Source organism: Danio rerio, chromosome 21 (genome assembly GCF_052040795.2).
Source record: "Danio rerio strain M-AB ecotype USA chromosome 21, GRCz13ab, whole genome shotgun sequence".
In the NCBI taxonomy this organism is placed as follows: Eukaryota; Metazoa; Chordata; class Actinopteri; order Cypriniformes; family Danionidae; genus Danio; species Danio rerio.
In genome coordinates this window covers 33,562,383-33,586,935 of record NC_141041.1, presented here as the reverse complement: position 1 = coordinate 33,586,935, position 24,553 = coordinate 33,562,383, and the positions used below count along the sequence as shown (strand labels likewise).

General features: G+C 39.8%; 4 protein-coding genes across 18 annotated transcripts in view; all 4 read left to right on the top strand.

Annotated features, from left to right (window-relative positions):
- timd4 (T cell immunoglobulin and mucin domain containing 4) overlaps positions 1 to 24,553 on the top strand; it is a 1,098,921-nt gene that overhangs the window by 545,993 nt on the left and 528,375 nt on the right. The window lies entirely within an intron of this gene.
- The window catches only part of LOC147838885 (putative E3 ubiquitin-protein ligase HECTD4), a 63,902-nt gene that overhangs the window by 32,470 nt on the left and 6,879 nt on the right, over positions 1 to 24,553 (top strand). For 4 of the 10 annotated variants that reach the window (XM_087301695.1, XM_087301694.1, XM_087301692.1 and 1 more), the window contains 4 exons: positions 2,211 to 2,334; positions 5,772 to 5,949; positions 6,570 to 6,716; positions 7,787 to 8,063. In XM_087301695.1, coding sequence (XP_087157821.1) covers positions 2,211 to 2,334; positions 5,772 to 5,949; positions 6,570 to 6,620 — 353 coding nt within the window. In that variant the 3' untranslated portion in view covers positions 6,621 to 6,716; positions 7,787 to 8,063. Of the gene's footprint in view, positions 1 to 2,210; positions 2,343 to 5,771; positions 5,950 to 6,569; positions 6,717 to 7,786; positions 8,064 to 24,553 lie in introns of those variants that run through there. The other 6 variants (XM_087301699.1, XM_087301697.1, XM_087301696.1 and 3 more) reach the window with 3 other exon arrangements.
- LOC147838884 (putative E3 ubiquitin-protein ligase HECTD4) overlaps positions 9,270 to 24,553 on the top strand; it is a 54,552-nt gene continuing 39,268 nt past the window's right edge. For all 4 annotated transcript variants that reach the window (XM_087301709.1, XM_087301711.1, XM_087301708.1 and 1 more), the window contains exons 1-3: positions 9,270 to 9,444; positions 10,407 to 10,557; positions 19,486 to 19,743. In XM_087301709.1, coding sequence (XP_087157835.1) covers positions 19,629 to 19,743 — 115 coding nt within the window. In that variant the 5' untranslated portion in view covers positions 9,270 to 9,444; positions 10,407 to 10,557; positions 19,486 to 19,628. The remainder of the gene's footprint in view (positions 9,445 to 10,406; positions 10,558 to 19,485; positions 19,744 to 24,553) is intronic.
- LOC559538 (uncharacterized) lies at positions 19,740 to 23,671 on the top strand. 3 transcript variants are annotated; one of them, XM_087301640.1, is made up of 3 exons: positions 19,953 to 20,060; positions 20,697 to 23,364; positions 23,553 to 23,671. In XM_087301640.1, exon 2 carries the CDS (start codon positions 22,482 to 22,484, stop codon positions 23,343 to 23,345), a length of 864 nt encoding a protein of 287 aa, XP_087157766.1. In that variant the 5' UTR covers positions 19,953 to 20,060; positions 20,697 to 22,481; the 3' UTR covers positions 23,346 to 23,364; positions 23,553 to 23,671. The 3 variants fall into 3 exon arrangements, with proteins under 3 accessions (XP_087157765.1, XP_087157766.1, XP_087157767.1); XM_087301641.1 differs by lacking the exon at positions 19,953 to 20,060 and having other exon boundaries at positions 20,861 to 21,690; positions 21,739 to 23,364; XM_087301639.1 differs by having other exon boundaries at positions 19,740 to 23,364.

Sequence of the window (24,553 nt, the reverse complement as noted above, 5' to 3'; positions counted from 1 at the left end):
AGGACTGCATCAAAGAACAATCAAATGTAGAATTGCAAATCAGGATTTCAATTATAATGTACAGTGGGTTCTTATAATGTCTGTACAGGAAGATATTCGGAAGAACGTTGGAAAAAAGCAGCTGTTGACTTCCATAGTATTTTTCGTTCCTACTATTGTGGGTTTTTTCTGTACCACTTTATATTGATGGTAAGATCATCTTTATTTTGAGTATTAGTAGACTGTCTGCTTAATATTTGCTGATTCTGCTCCTTCAACAGACATTTAACTGACTATAAGAAACTTTGCAAGTGCATGTCAACTTACCCTAACCCCAACCCAACAGTCTAATGAAAATTAGTTGGCATGTACTGTAGATACAATGTAACTTAAATTCAACAAACTGACCATCAAAATAAAGTTTGGCTGTTTTTCTTTTACAACATTCTTCAAAATATCTTCTTTTGTGTTCAACAGAAGAAAGAAATTCAAGGTTTGAGACCACTTGTGTGTGAGTGAATGATGAGTAAATGTTCATTTCTGTGTGAACTGTCCCTTAAACGCTGGCTTAAAATATGTGATTTGTTTAAGAAATGTGGTTAAACATGCATGTTTCAGTGGAAATTATTTGAAGTATATTGTATGATGTAGATATTGACTTGTTGCCATCTATTGGCCTGAAGTGATGCAGTCTTAAAGGGGACCTATTATGCTAAATCACTTTTATAAGTGGTTTAAACAGTTGTGTGGCAGCAGTGTGTGAATAACCAATGTGCAAATTACAGGGGGTTTGGGGAGGGTTTGACCTCCTCCAATATTCCTTGATCCCCTCTGAAGGACTTTAAAACAAGACGTATGAGAGGTGGGTCAGCACGTTAATAGGAAGAAAATGCTTTCTCTGATCTATGTCCTTAATATTAATAATAAAAAAGTATAATGTAAATATAGATTTGAGCGGTTCATAGCATTATAAATGCATAATTGTGCCAATCAATGCTAGGAAAATATCATTCAACAGTCTGAAAATAGCAGCTCTTGAGGACCAATACTATCTAAAGTATACACAACACACATTTCTTGTAAAATACTGTAGGTGTCTATATCTGCATGTAGCCCAAAACAAAAAAAATATAAAAAATGGACACATAATTTGTATAGTTTGACCTACAGTAACCTCTAAAAGTCACTAAATATCCCTCAAAACACTGAAAACGTATGCATTTTATTAATAAATTAGATGTTGTTTAAATACATTCATACATTTAGTTCACTGAAGCATGTATTACCAAACTACTACCAAAAAATTTGGTACTACTACCCCCCACAGGTGCACATGCATTGATTTCCGACATGTTAAGTGGAAATGACTTGACAGTATATGGTAGTTCGTCATAAAAGCATGTTACTGTATACCACTGTAATCAGGCAATATATGAGTGATTAGGAAATAGCTTAAAACACTCTTGATAAAATCTTATTTGTCTTAATTTAACTGGGAAATAGGTCAATAATATTAGCCCCCCTATAATAAATATATATTTTACTTCCTTTCATTTATATAGCATTTTACGGCAGCCATATTGCGCATCAGCTGATTGGTGGAGAGGAGACAGATTATTATTAAGATTAAGCCAATTATAATATGGGGATGGTTAGGAGGCCAAATTTGGCCAGGGTGTCAGGGTGAAACCCCATCATTTTTTTAAATCCCCTGGGATTTTTAACAACCACAGAGAGTCGGGACCTCATTTAGAAACTAACATTACTTCCAGCAGCAACTTAGCTTTTCTATGTGGTCTCCCATCCAGGTACTGACCAAGCACAGCCCTGCTTAGCTTCAGTGGGCGACAATGTGAGAGCTGTCAGCTTGCTTTTTGATTGGCTACAGAATTTTAAGTTCGTTATACAACGACTTGTCTAATTGACCTAATTAACCTAGTTAAGCCTTTAAATGTTGCTTTAAGCTGAATACTACTATCTAGAGAAATAGCTAAGAAAATATTATCCTCCGTCTCCATAGAATTATTAAAGAATTATGTATAAGAGTTGATTTTGAAAAACTATTTCACAGATAGGCAAATGATTTTGTATTTAGTTGTATATTCCTTAGTAAGAGTCTAAAAGTAAGTGATTGAAAATAGGGTCGGTGTGCGCACATCCTATGAAAACTTCAAGCAGGCGCTCGATCAAATGTGTGAATGATCTGCTTTTATCTCGATGTTTCTCAACAGTGCCAGAAGAGAAGTTTTTGACGCTGGAAGTTTTCCACAAGTTTACTCTAGACAGAGCCAAGCAGGACATCCGCAGTGTTTGGCGGGCGATCCTGGCCTGTGGATATGACCTGCACTTTGACAGGTTTGCAGGTTTTAAAATGATCTTTGGCTTCACCACATCAGCGCTCACATCACATATATCACAGAAAAACAGGCAACACAAATACATTCAATATCATCACATAAACCACATTAAAAACTCAATTATTAATGAAATTCTAATGGCAGTCGGCACAAATGACATTTGATACACAGTTTTCTTTACTTGGGTCTATGTCACGGTTGCAGGTTTGTGCGCTCTTCCGGAGTGTCTGTTTGATCGTGGGTTTGTTTTGTTTTTGTTGTCCACGTGTATTTGTTTTGGTCATGTGTTATGACGGCACTCAGCTAGTTTGATTAGCTCGCCAGCTGAGGCTCATTATCATGCCTATATATGGGTGACATTTTCTGTGTTTCCTTGTCAGTTCGTTACGTGTGCTTATGTGTGCATTTGTCTGTGCTCAGGACCGTGAGGAGTTACCACTAGACCCTGTTTTCCTGCCTGATCCCTGCCCTGTTTTCTCCTAGTCCTAGCACCGCACTCACTCCTTGCATTTATTTTGACTGTGTCAAATAAATATTATTTTTCACTCGCACTTGGATCCATCTGAACATTTATTTGACTGTGACAGTCTAAGACGCCTTTTTAATGGCAAAAGCCTAGATGCTATATTTAAGGGATGGCAACAATCTTCAAGAATGACGTGTGCTTTCTGTTTAATTCTCATTAAGTACATTTCATTTGGTTGTTTTTGTGCTTTACCTAAAATTACACTGGCAATTTTTACTACTCGGCACAGTTTTTGCTTTTCTTTAGTTGGCAACAGGCCATACCATTCATTTTAGGTCAATGCTGTCATGAAATTTGCTGTGTTTTTTGAAGACATTGGCATCTCATCACTACTCAGAAGGTTTTGGAGGCAGCTCTACATACAAAAGTCTTCATTGTTCAAAAGATGTTCATTCTTTAAAATTATTGGCAGGAGCTTTGATTCAACCCTATTTTAATTATGCTACCTCATTTTGGTATAGTAGCTGCTCACAGAATATGAAGGGAAAATTACAATCGAAATGCTGTTTACATGGTTGTCTCTTAATAAGAGTATTATCTTAATCATATTAAAAGCGGAGTAATGGTGTCCGTGTAAATGTACTCAGTTGATGTCGTGAGCTGTCAAAGACATTCTGTCGTGTTTCCCCTTTAAACGCAACTTTTGTAAAGCGTCTGCTTCACGTTGCTCTGTCAGAATCCTTGTGAAATATAGCCATACTGTAGAACGCTTAGTTTAAGCAAATTTGATGAACGAGATCATGTGTGTTGAATCTGAAGGGAGTCACTCCGGCTGTTCTGTCCTGCGTGTGTCATGTGTGTGTGTGTGTGTGTGTGTGTGCGTGTGTTTTTGTGACATATCAGGACACAAATCTGTATAATGACATGGATATAACACAGGTATTACAAAAAGGAGGTGAAATATGAGGACATTGGTGATGTCCTCATGTCTCAAAATGCTTATAAATCCCACAGAATGAGTTTAATCAGAGAGTAAAGCTGCACACTGTCTCCTGTGATGGTTGGGTTTAGGGGTGGGGTGGGGTGAGGGCAATACAATATACGGTTTGGACAGTATAAAATGAATGGAAACCTATGTAATGTCCCCACTTTTCACAAAAACAAACGTGTTTGTGTGTGTGTCTGTCTGTTTGTCTGTTTCTGTGTCTGTGTGCACGCGCGTGCGTTTCCTCGAAACAAGAACAAATGCCTAAACATCCAATGTCACCGTCCGTATCCCTTGTTTAAATGTATAGAGATGGTGTGACCAAAGTCCCTGTAAGAATTAGTCTTTGGTGTTCACTACAAAAAATGCTTTTCTTACTTTTTGTCTTGTTTCTAGTCCAAATATCTAAAAGTTCTTAAATCAAGAAGCATTTTCTAGGCAAAAGATATTGTCTTGTTTTAAGAAATAATATGCAGAAATGAAGTGAGTTTTTCCTCAAATCAAGCAAAATAATCTGCCAATGGGGTAAGCAAAATAACCTTATCACAAATCGAAAAACAAGATTAAACACTCACTTCATTTTGGCATATTATTTCTTAAAAGAAGACAATATGTTTGTGTGATTAATTGCAAAACAAAAAGTGTGATTAATTAGTTTTTTTTTAATCGATTGACAGCACTAATGTTTTTTAAAACTGGGAATGGTACGTAAAATGTTTAATAATGTGGTTCCTAGTTATTTGGTGAACTGTTTTCAAATGGTGAGGCAACAGCATTCATACAGTACTAGGGGTTTAGATTTTAATATTTGTTTATTTAAATTTAGAAGTGTAGTGGGGAAAAATACGTTTTTATATACAAGTGCAATCATGTGGAACAAATTACCAAAATCGGTCAAGGAAATAAAAGACTTAAGGAGGTTCAGAAAAGCTATGAAAAGATGATTGTTTGATGAGAATAATTAGTTTGCATAGTGGACGAGGATGTTTTATTTGATATGTTACTTGATTGTGAATAGGGTTGCAGCTGGAAGGCAATCCACGGCATAAAACATATGCTGGATAAGTTGACGGTTCATTCCACTGTGGCGACCTCTGATTAATAGAGGGACTAACCCGAAAAGAATAATGAATGAATAATTGTATTTGTGAATTATTTTGTTCCTGTTAAAAAAGGTGGAGGTCCTGTTTGTTTTATGCATCATCTTTATTTTGAAGCCATACTTTGTTTTATTAAACTGTGAGGAATGCAATGGAAACAAGTCCAGGGCTTTATTGGGTTTTTATCCTCGACAGTTTTTATTTCAGAATGTATGGGATTCTTGTACTTTTGTACAGCTTGTCTAAAATCTGTCAAATAAAATCAAATTCAATTCAATTCTAATAATAAATAAAAATAATTAATTATATAACTTAAATAACTAAAAAAAAGTATCATCAGGTCTTAATGTATTTCCTAGTGGTCCTGAGAGTGTTGATACCAATTATGCCATAATCAGCTTTTTTTTTCTTTTTTCTTTTTTTTTTAATATATATATGGATATGGTGCATTTGCTATTTACATGCCGGACTTTGTTAGTGTAAAAACTGAACGCTTCACTAGTAAAAACAGTTAAACAGAGCATCTGCAGCGCGAGGATGAAGAACCAGCCTCCTCCGTTTAGCCTCTTTACTTTACTTTTACTCTTTACTCCTTTACTTTAATGCAGTAAGGAAATGGTGGAAACTCACTCCACTGAACACATCCATTAGCCGACATAATTAATTTAGTTTAAGCGCAAATATTTGCTTCAAAACTATTTCTAATTTAGTTCTAATCTCCAGCAAAGGAATAAATGAACAGTAATAATGAAGTGTGGTCAGTTATTTCTACACACGTCCTGTTCTTATGCCCCATATGGTGATGCAGATGTCTCCAAAACCCCACAGCTGGACAAATGTACACTAGTTTGTAAACACCTAAAAATACTTTCTTTCCTCTCCAGATGCACATGCATTGATTCCCGACATGCTCAAAAAGCCAGCAGAAAATGGAGCTTTGAGATGGACTTTGAATTGGTGCAGATTGTGAACCGTCTCAGCTGTCACCTGGCCATCACTCCTGCCCGTCTGCATCCACATGAGGTTTACCTGGTCGCCAGCAAAAATGGCGCCGATCCTGAGGTTGCGTGTCCGTTAAGCAAGTCCATCTCTGTGTTATCTTGTTCACAGATGAAGAGTTCAGATGCAAAAGCCTGTCAAGGGCTGTCTATTATTATTATTATTATTATTATTATTTTATACAGCTGAAGTCAGAGTTATTAACCCCCCTGTATATCTTTCCTGCAATTTCTGTTTAACAGAGAGAAGATTATTCCAACACATTTCTAATCATAATAGTTTTAATAACTCATTTTTAATAACATATTTCTTTTCTCTTTGCCATGATGACAGCACATAAGATTAGACTAGATATTCAAGACTCTAGTAATCAGCTTAAAGTGACGTTCAAAGGCTTAACTAGGGTAATTAGGTTTAAGTTATAATTTTGCAACTCATTGTATAACAGTGGTCTATTCACAATCCAAACCGAATATAGCTTAAGGGGGCTAATAATATTGCCCTTAAAATGCTTTTATTCTAGCCAAAACAAAACAAATCAGACTTTCTCCAGAAGAAAAAATATAATTGAAAAAAATATATAAAAAAATAAAAAATTCCTGAATCTGATAAACATAAATTGGGAAACATTTAAAAAAGAAAAAAAAGATGGATGTGCAGTGAATGTGATCGTGTCCCCACAGGTGTCCCAGTGGAGAGTTTGCATCTGCGCTTTGCTCTGCTACAGTCTCTAAACAGCAAACTTGAGAACTTCTTTCTGCCTTTAGTGGAGCTGAGACTCACACAGACCTACCAGAACAGCATCGCCACGCTTCTGTGTGAGGCCAAAGGTCAGTATTCAAATAACAGGCGTTCAAATATAATCTTAATTATTGTTAATCCGGTAACACTTTAGAATAATGGTCCACTTTTTAATGTATTTAGTAATGTCGACCAAGGATGAATAGTCTTGTAAAGTATTTATTAATCATTGTTCATCATTTACTATTGCATTATTTATTCATTCATTTTCCTTCGGCTTAGTTATGGAAATAGATTTGTTTCTTTTTTCAGTTCAATCAAAAATATTTAGTTTTAAAGAAAAATTTATTACGTAGTAATAAAAAAATAAAAGATTTCCAGTAAAAAACACCTTTAATTAAAAAACTTATGTCAATGATAATAAAATATTTTGGTGACAAAGTCGCTAAGTTGGCAACACTGCCGGTGACTCCGGTCCAATCGCGAGAAAACGTAATGGCCAACCTGTGACCACAATCAAGATTGGCCAATAGAATAAGGTTTTTTAGAAGATCCCGCCCACTGAGCTGCAGTTTTCAACTCGTAAAACTTTTCAACTCGCAAGCATAGATTTTAGCAAAAGCAGAACTAATGAGCACACAATGAATTAATCTGGTGGTAACTGCATAAAATGGCAATAGTTAATTTTTTGCAGTGTGAATTATTTATTTTAATATTTTTTTATTATTTGAAATCTTTTATTTTTTAATTGCATTGTACCTAATTCTGGTCAAAAACTTCATGTTTGTTTGAACAATAAAGACACAAAATTTACCTCAGCGTACATGGGTTCAAAACTTTCAAACTCACAAGCAAAACATTTCAACCCGCAAGCAAAGATTCTAGATGTGCAATAAATGACAGCAGAACAGTCTGGAAAATCAATGAGTGTGCAATGAAAATTGTGGAAACTGCATAATAGGACAAGTGTATTTAGCCTTTATAGTGAGTTTGGAATAATCCGATTGCCTTACCAATGATTACAGAGAGACCAGCCGCGATCAATCATATCACATGCTCCTCTCGAATTTAGTTTATGCAACTTCACTTAGTGTGTGTGTGTGTGTGTGTGTGTGTGTGTGTGTGTGTGTGTGTGTGTGTGTGTGTGTGTGTGTTTCAGGGAGGTGCTGCGCTGTGAAAGTGCTCTGGCACGTCTGTACTGCCACATGGCCCTCCTCAACATCTTTGCCCCCAAGAGTCCTCACACATTCACACACCTCTTCCACATCCCTGCAGTGCGTGACATCACACTTGAATATCTGCAGCTCCTGTCCAATCAGCTGCTGACTCCGCCTCTGCCAGGTAATGTCATACCAATATGTTGAAGAGCACTATTTTACATGCATAACAGCAATGTTAGAAGATTTATAAGAATAAAGTGACAAGATTTTAAAATACTTTTTGAGAATTTATTAATATTTACTAATGAGCAAAAATGATGTAAATACACATATTTGGAAATTAAGCTTTTTTAAAAGTGTTTAAGCATATTTTAGCTCTTCACTATAAGGTCCCATTAGTTAATGCATTAACTATCATTAAATAGCAAAGAACAATTCTTTTGTTTTACACTGTATATTAGTGTTTATTAAGATGCTAAATGTCATGTTTGAGGGAAAAAGTTTTCTTTTATTTGAAATTGAAGCATTATATAAATATTTGTCGTAAGTTTCCTTGATAACAACAAGTTGTTGAAGCATTTGTGTTTTTAAGCACTCTACAATAAGCTCCCATTAGTTCACATTAGTTTGTTCACTTGACGGATTAGAATGTTTTTGAGGTTACTTTTAATGTACAATGTATAATTCTAATGCATAATTCTAATTTGTTAAATCCTATTTCTTAACATTACTCACAGTTAAAGTCAGAATTATTTTGCCCCCCTTTTTATTTTGTTTTAATTTTTTAAATATTTCACAAATGATGTTGAACAGAGCAAGGAAATTTTCAAAGTATGTCTGATAATATATTTTATTCTGGAGAAAGTCTTATTTGTTTTATTTTGGCTAGAATAAAAGCCGTTTTTAATTTTCTTAAACCCATTTTAAGGTCAATATTATTATCCCCTTTAAGCTATTTTTTGATAGTCTACAGAACAAATCCTTGTAATACAATAACTTGAAACTTAAAATTGACTATTTACCCTAAGCTGCCTAGTTAACCTAATTAACCTAGTTAAGCCTTTAACTATGTCACTTTAAGCTGAATACTAGTGTCTTGATAAATAGCTATTCAAGTATTATTTACTGTCATCACAGCAAAGATAAAATAAATCAGTTATTCGAAATTATTTATTAAAACTAGTATGTTCATAAATGTGTTGAGATATTTTTCTCCGTTAAACAGAAATTGGGGGAAAAATAAACAGGGAGGCTAATAATTCAGGGGGGCTAATAATTCTGACTTCAAGTGTATGCAGCATTAACAGTAAGGACTTTTTGTACTGTATTTATGTATCTTTGTTTGCATGATATGCTTTACATACAAAATATTGTAAAATTATTTATTAATAATTTTAGAAGGAGTTATTTTGTTTTTAGTCCACATTAGCTCAGGTCCATGAAATAGTAAATAATATTAACAAATACTGTTGGTTTTAAAAGTTATGATAGTACAAGGCGCAGTAGGTAGTGTTATCGCCTCACAGCAAGAAGGTTGCTGGTTTGATCCTCGGCTCAGTTGGCGTGTCTGTGTGGAGTTTGCTTGTTCTCCCTGCGTTCGCATGGGTTTCCTCCGGGTGCTCCGGTTTCCCCTACAGTCCAAAGACATGCGGTACAGGTGAGTTGGGTTGGCTAAATTGTCCATAGTGTATAAGTGTGTGTGAATGAGTGTTTGTGGATGTTTCCCAGAGATGGGTTGTGGCTGGAAAGGCATTCGCTGTGTAAAAACGTGCTGGATAAGTTGGCGGTTCATTCCGCTGTGGCTACCCCAGATTAATAAAGGGACTAAGCCGACAAGAAAATGAATGAATAAAATAAAATTATTATATAAATTTGTTATTATAAAATATAATATTACAAAACTATAATTTCATCATGTCTAATAAATACATCAGAATTTTTTTTTGTTAACAAAAGATGAAGTCGGCGACATGGTGGCTTAATAGTTAGCACTGTCACTCGGCTGCGTCAGTTGGCGTTTCTGTGTGGAGTTTGCATGTTCTCCCCGTGTTGGCGTGTGTTTCCTCTGTGTGCTCCGGTTTCCCTCACAGTCCAAACTCATGCGCTATAGGGGAATCGATTAACTAAATTGGCTGTAGTGTATGAGTGTGCATGTGATGGGTGCTTCACAGTACTGGGTTGTGGCTAGAAGGGCATCCACTGCGTAAAACATATGCTGGAATAGTTGCTGGTTCATTCTGCTGTGGTGACCCCTGATGAATAAAGAGACTAAGGCCCCGTTTACACTAATGCGTTTTAGTTTGAAAACGCATAAGTTTTGCTACGGTTACGCCATCCGTCCACACGATGCCGGAGCTTTCGAGTGCCGAAAACGGAGCAGAGAGTGCGCGAATGGTCACGTGAAATACGTTTTTGGTGGCATAGTGTGGACGGAGAGATGTTCAGAAACGCTAGGTGAAACGCTAGTGTGGACACATTGTATTTGATCTAAAACACCGTTTTCAAACTAAAACGCATTAGTGTAAATGGGGCCTAAGCCGAATGAAAAATGAGTGAATGAATGAAAGATGAAGTCATTTCTCATAATCTGTCTGCTGACTCTCCTGTGTGTGTGTATAGATGGCCGGATCAGCTGTAACTCTGTGCGGTTGGCTATCAGGGAAATGCTCAGAGTGTCCGCGAGTGGCTGAGCGTGGCCATCAGCAGAGCTCTGCATCAGGGGAAGAACAGTCTGCTGGAGCTCACCAAACAGATCTGCTGCTTCCTGCAGGTACCACACACACACACACACACACACACACACACACATATACTAGGGTTGGGCATCTAAGCTATAATGCCGATCCGATACGCATCTCGATACTAAGAATACGATCCGATATATTAGCGATACATTTGTGACATATTGCGATGCAACACGATACGATTCACACCCATATCACGATACAATGCGATAATTCAGCACTAACTAATTAAATCAAGTTTATGAGATTATGTGAAAGAGGATGCTGTGCCATTGATAAGTTTGATTATTTATTAACCAAGTAAAACCAAGACTTTTTTTTACAAACTGGCTTTTCTCTCAGAGTGTCAGTTTACAGTAGAGGGCCATTTTAGAACATATAGCACATATTATTTAATTATTTTCAAGATAAACAGAATGTATAAGTGCAATATATATTAAATTATATATATTTGCACTCTTTCAACATAAAGGTTTAGCATTGCACAACAAGAATTGTGATTTAACTTTTCAACTATGAAAACAAGTTTTACAAAGATATATTGTGCCACTGAATATTCAAAACTTAAGGTCGTAAACTAGCAGTGTTATGCTGCTTTCAAATATCACTGTCACTGTAAACAACAAGCTAATAAAAATATAACAAACCAGCAATCTTCTTGCTGTGAGGTGGTCATACTACCCACTGTGCCACCGTGACACCCATTATTTTTATCATTATTATTATTAATATTATAATTATTATTATTATTATTATTAAATACAAATTAACAGGAGGAGGTGTTTAAAACCTTCGTTCTCCGTGACACTAGGCTGAATATCTTTGAAGATGAACAATGCCATAACATCCGTTGTTGGCGTAGAGCGCACAAAACTGTTGCGCATGGAAAAAAACTTGCAATGCTTTTCTCACCACTTTTGGAGCTGGTAGCTACAGTTGAAGCAGTGCGAAAGCCGGGGATGCAGAAACACTGGAAGATGCTTCCACAACAACACCGTGGCGCCGCTTCAAGTCAGATTTCAGATTAGTCGTACTGCCCGCGTATTTACAGATGCGCACATTTTGCAACTTGCATCTGTCCTGTCAAGTCGTTCATCCTTAAATCCATAATGTTGCCATACTTTAGATTTAAAACTCAGTGGGGAATAAAATGTTTGTTTTGCTTCTCGCGCTTTCTGAGGGCGCACCACTAGCTTCATCCGCACACCTGATACACTGAGTTGTAGTGTAAGTGTACACATCCGCAAATCCGTTGCTAAGGCATACTTTATGTAGGTCGATTAAATTATGCGCCAAAAACAGGTTAACAACACTTGTTAATAAATAAAAAATATATTCTATATTAAAAATATAAGCTGTATCTTGGAAAAACCGATGCATCTCGCAAAAACCGATGCATCTCGATTTGCTTCCAAAATTTCATTCATCCTCTGCTGCTCTACCGATGCACTCGCATCGTGCACGCGCATGACCGCGTATCGATACATATCGATTAATCTTCCCATCCCTAACATATACACATCATCATCATCGTCTTAAAACAGGTTTTCGGGAGTTCGGAAGACAGCAAAAACAAAACACGTCACATGACCTTCACATTTGAAGTTTATAACAGTTTATCAAACATGTTTTTTCAATATACACTCACCGGCCACTTTATTAGGTACACCTGTCCAGCTGCTTGTTAGTGTAAATTTATAATCACAAGGAAGCAACTCAATGCATTTAGGCATGTAGACATGGTCAAGACAATCTGCTGCAGCTCAAAGCGAGCATCAGAGTGGAGAAGAAAGGGGATTTAAATGGCTTTGAACGTGGCATGGTTGGTGGTGCCAGACGGGTGTCACGACCGGGTCTTGAACCCGGGTCTCTGGTGTGGAAACCGATGTGTATACCACTAAGCCACAGAGGAAGTTGTGTTGGACCCAAACGAAAACACTCCAAGAGGGAATCCGGAAAACAAGGATTTATTAAAAAAAATATCAACTTAGGTTCTTCTCAAAAATGAGGTAGCAAAACAGACAACTTAGGTTCTTCTCAAAAATGAGGTAGCAAAACAGACAACTTAGGTTCTTCTCAGAATGAGGTATACAAAAAAAAACTCTAACAGTATAATAAACATGTAAAGAAAACTCCACGAGGGGAGAAAACAAACAGATAATTAATGCAGTCAGCAACAAGGAAAATAAAACACTCTTACTAGATGTAGCTCAGGAGATCAAGGGAAACGCAAGGCAAGTTCACCAGAGATGACTCAAACACAGAGTGAGGAACACAGACAAAGTGACAACTTAAATACACTGGCTGGAACAAGTCACAGGTGATCTAAATTAAGTAAACAAGAACACATGAGGAAGAACAAATACAGAGGGGAAACATGGGGACCTCTAGGGGAATGGAGACAAACTGCAGGATGGTGACAGGACCCCCTCCTTTAGGAACGGCTCCTGACGTTCCTACCAGAACACCCTGGCCTCTGGGTATGAAACTCCCGGATTAAACTAGGGTCCAAGATGTCTTTGGCAGGAATCCAGGAGCGCTCCTCTGGCCCGTAGCCCTCCCAGTCAACCAGATACTGAAGTGAGTTCTGGACCCTCCTGGAATCCAGTATCCGGTGGACCGTGTAGGCTGGCTGGCCGTCAATGATCCTGGGAGGTGGAGGGGGTCTGCGAGGGGGGGCAAAGGGAGAAGACAAGACAGGTTTTAATAAAGAGACATGAAATGTGGGATTAATTCTAAGTGAACGAGGAAGATACAAACGGTAAGAAACAGGGTTAACTTTCCTGGCTATTCTAAATGGCCCGATGAACCTCTGGGACAATTTTCTCGACTCAACCCGGAGTGGAAGGTTCTTAGTGGCCAACCAGACTCTCTGGCCAACCCGGAAAGTAGGAGGCCTTCGACGACGGCGATTAGCCTGATGTTGGTATCTCAGGGAGGTTCGAAGGAGAGCGCTTCTAGCTCTCCTCCAGGTTCGTCGACAGCGTCGAACAAAGTGCTGGGCTGAGGGAACTCCCACCTGGACCTCTTTCTCAGGAAACAATGGAGGGGAATAACCAAATTGGCATTCAAAAGGGGAAAGTCCGGTGGCTGAGGACTTGAGGGTGTTGTGGGCATATTCAGCCCACATTATGTAAGATGACCAAGTGGTGGGGTTATTGGCTGCCATGCACCGTAGAGTGGTTTCCAAATCTTGGTTAACTCGTTCTGTCTGACCATTAGACTCAGGATGGAACCCGGATGATAGGCTGGCAGTGGTTCCGAAGAGTCTGCAAAAAGCCCCCCAGAATCTGGACAGAAATTGTGGACCTCGGTCAGAAACAATGTCTTGGGGAATGCCAAAAACTCTGAAAACATGGCTTATTATGAGCTCAGCAGTCTCTTTAGCCGATGGCAACTTGGGCAGAGGAATGAACCGGGCAGCCTTGGAAAATCGGTCCACCACAACCAATATGACCGTGTTGCCCTGGGAGAGTGGAAGTCCTGTAATGAAATCCAGGGAAAGGTGTGACCAAGGCCTGTGGGGAACAGGTAAGGGATGGAGCAGTCCCTGAGGTCGCTGGTGTGATGATTTTCCCTGACAACATACTTGGCAGGCCTCCACATAACCTTTAACATCTTCCTTTATGGAAGGCCACCAAAAGCGACGTCGGAGGAATTCTAAAGTACGGGAACTACCTGGGTGGCAGGTCAATACAGACTCATGACCCCACTGCAAGACCTGAGCTCGCACTGCTCGAGGGACATATAGAGCCCCCAACGGTCCATTCCCTGGATCAGGTTCTTTGGTTTGAGCCTTACGGACCACTTGTTCCAGATCCCATCTGAGGGGGGCAACAATCCTTGAACTAGGAATAATAGAAGAAACAGGTTTTTCATGTGTCTCTGGAGAGTAGGCTCGGGACAAGGCATCAGGCTTAAGGTTCTTGGAACCGGGTCTATAAGTCAGGATGAACTGAAATCTGTTGAAAAACAGAGACCATCGAGCCTGCCGAGGGTTCAGTTGCTTGGCCTGCTGGAGATATTCTAGGTTCTTATGGTCTGTAAGTACCTGGAAAGGATGTCGAGCGCCCTCAAGCCAATGGCGCCATTCTTCCAAGGCCAACTTAACAGCAAGCAGCTCTCGGTCCCCCACATGGTAGTTGCGCTCGGCATTAGACAGGCGACGTGACATGAAAGCACAGGGGTGTAGTTTTCCATCCTCACTCCTCTGTGATAAAATGGCTCCTACACCCACATCTGAGGCATCTACCTCTACCATAAAGGGTATGTCTGGATTAGGGATAGAGAGTATGGGAGCTGAGGTGAATCGATCCTTGAGATCCTGGAAGGCAGCCGCTGCTTTAGGACCCCATTCAATCTTGACTCCTCCTCCCTTTGTCAGTGCTGTCAAGGGAGCCACAACTGAGCTGAAATTCCTGATAAACTTCCTGTAAAAGTTTGCAAAGCCCACAAACCGTTGCACCTCTTTTACTGTGGTTGGAATAGGCCAGTTGAGAACAGCTTTAATCTTACTAGGGTCCATCTCCAGGTGACCAGGGGTGACAATGTACCCAAGAAACTTAGTCAGGGAAACATGAAACTCACATTTTTCTGGCTTGACAAAGAGATGGTTTTCAAGGAGTCTTTGGAGAACCCTGCTGACATGGCCCTCGTGCTCCTCCATGGACTTGGAAAATATAAGTATATCGTCCAGATAAACGAATACAAATATATTTAACATGTCTCGGAGGACGTCGTTGATAAGTGCCTGGAACACGGCAGGGGCATTGGTAAGGCCGAAAGGCATAACCAGGTATTCATAGTGGCCTGTGGGGGTGTTAAAAGCAGTCTTCCATTCATCTCCTTGCCGTATCCGCACCAGATGGTAGGCATTGCGAAGGTCGAGCTTGGTAAAAATGGAAGCTCCCTGCAGCAGCTCAAAGGCAGTAGCCATAAGAGGCAGGGGATATCGATTCCGAATGGTTATCTTGTTAAGACCTCGGTAATCGATACAAGGCCTAAGCCCCCCATCCTTCTTCCCCACAAAGAAGAAGCCAGCACCAGCAGGGGAAGTGGAGGCTCGGATGATGCCAGTTGCCAGGGACTCTTGGATGTAAGCATTCATAGCAGCCTGTTCAGGGGGAGATAGGGAGAAGACTCTGCCTCTAGGAGGAGAGGAACCGGGGAGAAGGTCAATTGCACAGTCGTATGGGCGGTGAGGTGGCAAAGAGGTGGCTCGAGACTTACTGAATACTGCCCTAAACTTATGATAGACAGCGGGAACTTGAGACAGATCTACAGAATCTTGAGGCTCGGGATGAGGGGCAGAGAGGCTATGGGTAAAACAGGTGAAGTGACATGAAGGACTCCAATCTAGAATGGAACCAGTAGACCAGTTGATATGGGGATTATGTCTGTGCAACCAGGGATGACCTAGAATGACCGGATACTCGGGAGAGTCAATAAGGTAGAAAGTCTCCTCCTGCTGATGTTTAGCAATGGTAAGCTTCAGGGACTGAGTGGCCTCAGTTACTTTGCCGGGTTCAAGGGGTCTACCATCCAAAGCAGTTACTGACTGGGGATGAGGGAGAAGGTGGGTAGGAATCTTAAGTTTCTTGGCCAAGGAGAGATCTATGAAATTACCTGCGGCCCCTGAATCGATCATTGCCTGGACTGGGAACTGATGACTCTCCCAGGACAAAATAGCTTTGAGAGCTAGAACGGTGTTGGCAGGAGGAACTCTTATTTTCCCCATCACAGTCCTCCTGTAACTCGGTGGGGACCCTCGTTTCCCGATAGTTCTGGACAAGTGGATCGAAAATGACCAGACATACCACAGTAAAGGCATCGTCGCTCCCTCATCCGTCTGTCCCTTTCACTGGGAGAGAGTCTGGAACGACCTAGCTGCATATCTTCTGGAGGCTCGGGAGCTTGTTCATTGACTGGGAGAAGTCTGACTGGTGGCGCATGAACTGGAGATGCAGGTTTGTGAACAGGATTTTGGGAATGGGATGCTCTGCCTCGAGTCATTCTCCGTTCTCTCAAGCGAATATCAAGGCGAATGGCCATATCAATAAGGGATTCTAGGTCTTTGGCTGGTTCCCGGGTGGCCATCTCATCTTGAATGGATTCAGCTAATCCGCCCAGAAAGCAGACTCTTAAGGCCTCGTCATTCCATCCACTACCTGCTGCAATAGTTCGAAATTCAATGGCGAAGTCTGCAGCGCTGCGAGGACCTTGACGGAGAGTAAGGAGACGTTTGGAAGCCTCCTGTCCACTAACTGGGTGATTGAACACCTTCTTGAATTCCTTCTCAAAGGCTGTGTATGACTGGCAATAACTAGGCTGGGACTCCCATGCCGCAGAGGCCCAAGACAATGCCTTGTCAGTCAGAAGGGTGATAATATAAGCGATCTTTGAGCGGTCAGTGGGAAAACTTGAGGGCTGAAGCTCAAAAGTGAGAGAGCACTGGGTGAGAAATCCCTGACAGGAACTAGGATCTCCAGAGAATGGCTTGGGGGGTGGAAGTCTGGGCTCTGCAGCAGCTACTGGAGCTATGGGAGGACTGTTGGTACTTAGGGGTGGTGCAGCAGGAGAAGCAGGAGAAGAAACCCCAGGAAGGCTTTGAAAGAGTTGCCGAATGGACGACGTGACATCAGCAAGGAGCTCTGAGTGTTTTGTCATCACCTCCTCTTGACGACGGAGAACCTCTTCATGACGCTGGAACGAAGCTTCATGACTGCCAATCACTGCCAACAGTTCTTTGGTACTGAGTGCCTCTGGGTCCATGTCTGACTCTGTGTTTCTGTCACGACCGGGTCTTGAACCCGGGTCTCTGGTGTGGAAACCGATGTGTATACCACTAAGCCACAGAGGAAGTTGTGTTGGACCCAAACGAAAACACTCCAAGAGGGAATCCGGAAAACAAGGATTTATTAAAAAAAATATCAACTTAGGTTCTTCTCAAAAATGAGGTAGCAAAACAGACAACTTAGGTTCTTCTCAAAAATGAGGTAGCAAAACAGACAACTTAGGTTCTTCTCAGAATGAGGTATACAAAAAAAAACTCTAACAGTATAATAAACATGTAAAGAAAACTCCACGAGGGGAGAAAACAAACAGATAATTAATGCAGTCAGCAACAAGGAAAATAAAACACTCTTACTAGATGTAGCTCAGGAGATCAAGGGAAACGCAAGGCAAGTTCACCAGAGATGACTCAAACACAGAGTGAGGAACACAGACAAAGTGACAACTTAAATACACTGGCTGGAACAAGTCACAGGTGATCTAAATTAAGTAAACAAGAACACATGAGGAAGAACAAATACAGAGGGGAAACATGGGGACCTCTAGGGGAATGGAGACAAACTGCAGGATGGTGACAACGGGCTGCTCTGAGTATTTCAGAAACTGCTGATCTACTGGGATTTTCACGCACAAACATCTCTGGGGTTTACAGAGAATGGTCCGAACAAGAGGAAATATCCAGCGAGCGGCAGTTCTGTGGGCGCAAATGCCTTGTTGATGCCAGAGGTCAGAGGAGAATGGCCAGACTGGTTCCAGCTGATAGAAAGGCAACAGTAACTCAAATAAGCACTTGTTAAACCGAGGTCTGCAGAAGAGCAACTCTGAATGCACAACACGTCCAACCTTGAGGCGGATGTTCTATAGCAGCAGAAGACCACACCAGGTGCCACTCCTGTCAGCTAAGAACAGGAAACTAAGGCTACAATTCACACAGGATCACCAAAACTGGACAATAGAAGATTAGAGAAACGTTGCCTGGTCTGATGAGTCTCCATTTCTGCTGCCACATTCGGATAGTCGGGTCATACCTGTCAACATTGGGCTGTAAAAATAAGGGATATGCCCACCACAATAAGGGACACCCCCTCCTCCTGCCCCCCTTAAAAAAATCCACAAATTGCTAAATATGTTCATTTGGAGGTGTTTCATTGTAAATAAACAGTTAAATGGTTAGTAATATGTTTTAAATTTATTTTTAACAAAATAAAAATAAAAATATACATTAGCATCAAATACATTAGCAAACAGTTCAGCTTATTAAAATGAATAGCTATTATAATGAAATAGAATCAAGCTATCAATCAATCTCATTAGTCGTTTCTCCACTGTATGACTTACACATTCTGATTAAAGAGCAACGAATGAACCTCTCACTTATTAAGATTTTTTCATTACATTAAATAAGAGGTGTCACTTTAAAAATGCACACATCTAACAATATAATGAAAACATTGACTGCTTTCCTAACTGTTTATGCTCATTTAAGACGAAACTAGTTGTGTTTGGGGAAAAAAAAACACCAAGATCGACATCTTTATATGTTATTATTATTAATTATATGTATATGTCTGTTTAAACACGCACCCAAAAGCAAAACTTTCTCTCCGATTCAAATCGCGTGTACATAATCCGTTTGGGAAACAGCATCTGTTTATCATTATGGAGCACGTCAGCTGACGTCACGGCACCTGTAAACAAAAGGAAATGGAATCACGCCATTTTTAATATTTAGAGAAAGCACAGAAGACACACGTTTTAGAGCAAGGGGCGACCCCTGGTGGTTCGGCTGTATGGGTTGCGTACAGGGAGGCTCATTGTTCAGAGAAAGACTGAAAATACGGGAAAAATACGGGGAAATACCTTTACGGGAAGATAGCAGGATAGAACAGTAAAATACGGGAGAATCCTGGAAAAAACGGGAGGGTTGACAGGTATGGTCCGGGTCAGAATTTAGCATCAACATCAATAAAACATTGATCCATCCTGCTTTGTATCAGCAGTTGAGGCTGCTGGTGTTGGTGAAATGGTGTGGGGGATATTTTCTTGGCACACTGTGGGCCCATTAGTACAGCCCTGTATACTAAAGTATGTACATGTTTGTGTATTTGGTGAAAATATGCTTAACATGTTTTTTTGCTGAATACATCTTCTCTGTACTCCAGAGTGCGCCTGAGCAGTTCACGCTGGAGGAGATTCCCATGACCATTCCCATTCCCACGAACTTTTCCGGCTCGTCTCCTGCAAAGAGACCCCTCCTGGAGCAGTGCTGGTGTTGCACTCGTTGCTTCTTGAGTTTCCATTGGCGATGGTCTTCGCTGAACAGCTGCTAACCTACAGTGTAGGAGAAACCATAGAGCGCTCTGAGGATGAGCTGGACACGGTGCCCACTTCTGTACTCATTCAGGTCGTGGAGCTGCTAGGTGAGATATGCTTATTTAATTTGCTCTGAGTTTATACAACCAGGGGTGTATAAACTGAATCCTGGACACCCCTGCCCTAGACATTATATGTTGCATTCAACACATTGCTGTTTTGTTTATTTCTACAGTTTGTTTTCCTTTTCATTAAGTCTTTAAGGGTCTTAAATGTGCTTTTATAGTGTCACGATACTGGAATTCGGTACCAATCAATACTGAAGTTTTAAAAAAAAAACAGGCTCATTCTGAAAGCGTAGTCCCATGGACATTTCTGGAGACCGCGAAATACGTCCCAGGAGGTAACTATTTTTGCCCTTTTTGTTTTCGCGAATCCACAAGAGGCTGCTGTGTACGCTTTTTCAGATCTCAAATTTCTTGAGTAAGTTCTCCCGCTAGTGCCGTTTGCGCCCGCTGTCCACGCGTAAACCCACCGGAGGCCACTGTTGACCGACCTGACTGTCTGTCTGACTGAATTTCTAACTGGCCAGCTGACCAATTGACTGACCCACCCTCCTCCTTCCCTAAATCCAACCGATTTTATCGATTGAACCGCCCACTCACTTACTTCCCTAAACCCAACCAATGATTTTCAAAAGCCGTCCAGAAAAAGAAAAGCCCTCATCTGATTTTTACCATGTTTTTGGATTTTACCACATTCTCACCCTGTTATTCACTCATTCATTTTATTTTTTTGTTTCTGTTTTTGTTTTACCTGATTTCTGGAACCGCTTTTCCCTGGACTCGAATCTCGTCATCATCGTCATCCTGGTTAACTCCTCTCTGGTGTCTCAAGTCCGTTGACGTACACGACGAGCTAACTGGACAAACTGGTTGCGGTGGGAAAGCTCTCCACAGTTAGCGTTTGTTTAAAAAAAAATTTAATGCAGCCATACCATACGTACCTCCGGCTACATAATTCGCAGTCTCCAGAAACGTCCACGGGACTATGTTTTCAGAACGTATGTTTGTGTTCACATGCTCAACAGAAATGACTGCAATTTACCGTGAAGGTCATCAGTTTACCAAACTCACTGCTGTTTACTGAGTGTAACCACACATATTCATGAACACTGTGTTTAAAGTCACATCCATCAGCTGATTTGACTATAAGCTGACATATGAGCAATCCGCTGATGAATCACGGCTTTAAAACGCTCCAGTGTAACACAGATAACAGTTATTTTGAACACTTTCTATAGTGTTTTATGAAAATTCAAAGGGTTTTCTTTAAAATGATACCAAATTTTTGCATTTACACCTCTGCGTGTGAAGCTTTTAAATTTGGGTAGGCAAAAACCAGGTGGAAATCCCAAAATAGCACTGGGTTTAAGAGGCTAATTAAATCTTATTGCTAAGTGTGACCGATTAAATATTTAAAGCTGCAATCTTATACATATATTTATGTATTTGTTTATACATACATACAGTTGAAGTCATTTTTTTTTCCTTTTTTATAAGTATTTCCCAAAACGATGTTTAACAAAGCAAGGACTTTTTCACAGTATGTCTGATAATATTTTTTCTTCTGGAGAAAGTCTTATTTGTTTTATTTCAGCTAGAATAAAAGCAGCTTTTTTTAAATCACCATTTTAAGGTCAAAATTATTAGTCCCTTTAAGCTTTATTTTATTTGATAGTCTACAGTACAAACCATCGTTATACAATAACTTGCCTAATTACCCTAATTTGCCTAGTTAACCTAATTAACCTAGTTAAGCCTTTAAATGTCACTTTAGCTGTATAGAAGTGTCTTGAAGAATATCTAGTCAAATATTATTTACTGTCATCATGGCAAAGAAAAAATAAATCTTTTATCAGAAATGAGTTATTAAATCTGTTATGATTAGAAATGTGTTGAAATAATTTTCTCTCCGTTAAACAGAAACTGGGGAAAGAAATAAACAGGGGGATTAATAATTCTGACATTAACTGTATACACATACATACATACATACATACATACATACATACATACATACATTAATACATACATACATACATTATTTCTAAGTATATACAGAAGCTTAATAAGGGATATGGTGTGAGAGGTGAATTTAGGAATTTTACACCCGTGAATATTATTATTTTATCAACTCTATTCAGTCAAATATAAATCACTCTTGCAGGTAGGTTTAGTTCTGTGACCGAATATCTTCAGATAAGAAACTGTTCCGCACTCAATCCTTCATTAAATAAACTGAAGCAGCTGAGGAGACAAAGGTTTCTGCTAAAAGCTTCTGTAAACCAACAGAAACTGGTTATTTTTCAATAGATGTATATGTTAAACCTTTAAAAATACCAACACACACACAGAGAAAGTCAATGTTTTCAGATTATTTTATTGGCTTGACAAATGTTACATGTATCTCCAAAGCATTTGTGCTGTTTACATTAAATAGGACATATAAAAACAATTGACATAGTAGTGGTGGTTTTTCTAATAAATAATAATTAACAGCACATTAACAATCATCTGTAGGATAAAACAATAGTAATAAATAGTTTATCTAATAGTCAACAGATTAAGATTCATTTATAAACAATTTAGAATCCTGTTTGTGTGCGCACACACGCGCTCCCAGCTGATGGTTGCTTAGCAACGACAGTCATAGAATGTGTTCTATAGTAGTTCTATGTTAGAACAGCTCATCTCAGTTTGCCAGCATTCAGGACGGTGACTTGGTAAATCACACAGTTACTGTACGAATTGACAAATCTGTGATTGTGAAGGACTCGTTCGCTATGGATACTTACTATAATCAGTCTTCAGACAACCCTCATCACGAGTGGTCATCGGTTGTTCTGACTTTGGACCCAGATGTGGACGAACAAGAACTGATTGAGTCAATGAAACAGTTCAGCCAAATCCACTTTTTGGATTTTTCTTTTGATGAAGACACTAATTGCAGACACATTTATGTGACTTTTGAGCATTCAGGACGGGACCAGCAACCAGATCCTGTGGTCCCCACGAGCCGCTTTATTGAGCTGAAGACACTGCTCGTGAGCAATCTGCACCCAATGGTCACCGAACAACAGCTTATTGAAAAGTTTGGTGCATTGGGGTCCATCTCGACTGTGCAAGTGTGCAGAAACAACATCATCTCTCCTGCTTATGCCTTTGTGACTTTCCATCATCGACGTGATGCAGTGCGAGCACAAAAAGCTCTGAACTTCACTGATTTACTGAATAAACCTCTGATCATCATGTGGGGCCCAGACAAGACAATTGAGGTCCTCTCAGATAATGACAGCAGCTCTCCAAGACAAACAGAGGAGAGAGAGACAGCTGGAGAAACAGAGGAGAGAAAGACCAGTGGAGAAATAGAGAGAGAGGCCGCTGGAGATACAGAGGAGAGAAAAACCAGTGGAGAAACAGAGAGAGAGGCCGCTGGAGATACAGAGGAGAGAAAGACCAGTGGAGAAACAGAGAGAGAGGCCGCTGATGAAACAGAGGAGAGAGCGAACAGCGAGTCTTCATGGGGAAGAAGGATCTCCATCAATGTGAAAAGTGCTGTGAAAGCTGCGGTGAGCAGTCCAGCAGCCTGGGTCGGAGTCGGCATAGGTGTCTGTGCTGCTTATGCCTACTTCAGGAGCAGGAGCTAGTGTGGACACTTTCTAAAAGGTAATTTCATCTCATTTAAGTGACATGACATCTGACTGAGCTTAGTAACACTTCTGGAACATGCTGTATGTCACACACACATATGTATATATAGAATTCTCTGTGGGTCAGAGGTCATGTTAATTCATACTCAAATTCAGCTTCATTTAGACATCGACACTGATTTTCTTGACTCTGTTTGCTTCCAGACGAGAAGGCCTGCCTCACGATCTCCACTCATCATCCCCAGAGTGACCAATCACTGCTCCAGAAAGAACTTGATTTCCCCAGCAGGCCAAACACTTGCAATAAATGTGAATTGAATAAACTGTCTTGTGTGTGTCTCATTCAGCAGTAAAGCTCAGCCTTGTAATTTATATCCATCCAAGAGAAGCATAATAGCACTTTCTTCCAGACACAGAAGTAAACAATAGGATTTTCTTCACATCTATTGATGTGTTAGACAATAACTTATAGAACGTTTGAGAAGAAGGACTGCATCAAAGAACAATCAAATGTAGAATTGCAAATCAGGATTTCAATTATAATGTACAGTGGGTTCTAATAATGTCTGTACAGGAAGATATTCTGAAGAATGTCGGAAAAAAGCAGCTGTTGACTTCCATCGTATTTTTCGTCCCTACTATTGTGGGTTTTTTCTGTACCACTTTATTTTGATGGTTAGATCATCTTTATTTTGAGTATTAGTAGACTGTCTGCTTAATATCTGCTGATTCTGCTCCTTCAACAGACATTTAACTGACTATAAGAAACTTTGCAAGTGCATGTCAACTTACCCTAACCCCAACCCAACAGTCTAATGAAAATTAGTTGGCATGTACTGTAGATGCAATGTAACTTAAATTCAACAAACTGACCATCAAAATAAAGTTTGGCTGTTTTTCTTTTACAACATTCTTCAAAATATCTTCTTTTGTGTTCAACAGATGAAAGAAATTCAAGGTTTGAGACCACTTGTGTGTGAGTGAATGATGAGTAAATGTTCATTTCTGTGTGAACTGTCCCTTAAACGCTGGCTTAAAATATGTGATTTGTTTAAGAAATGGGGTTAAACATGCATGTTTCAGTGAAAATGATTTGAAGTATATTGTATGATGTAGATATTGACTTGTTGGCACCTGTTGGCCTGAAGTGATACGGTCTTAAAGGGGGCCTATTATGCAAAATCACTTTTATAAGTGGTTTAAAC

What these genes read in the sequence shown, in the direction of transcription:
- LOC559538 (XM_087301639.1), top strand. Translation starts at nt 22,482, where the DNA reads ATGGATACTTACTATAATCAGTCTTCAGACAACCCTCATCACGAGTGG.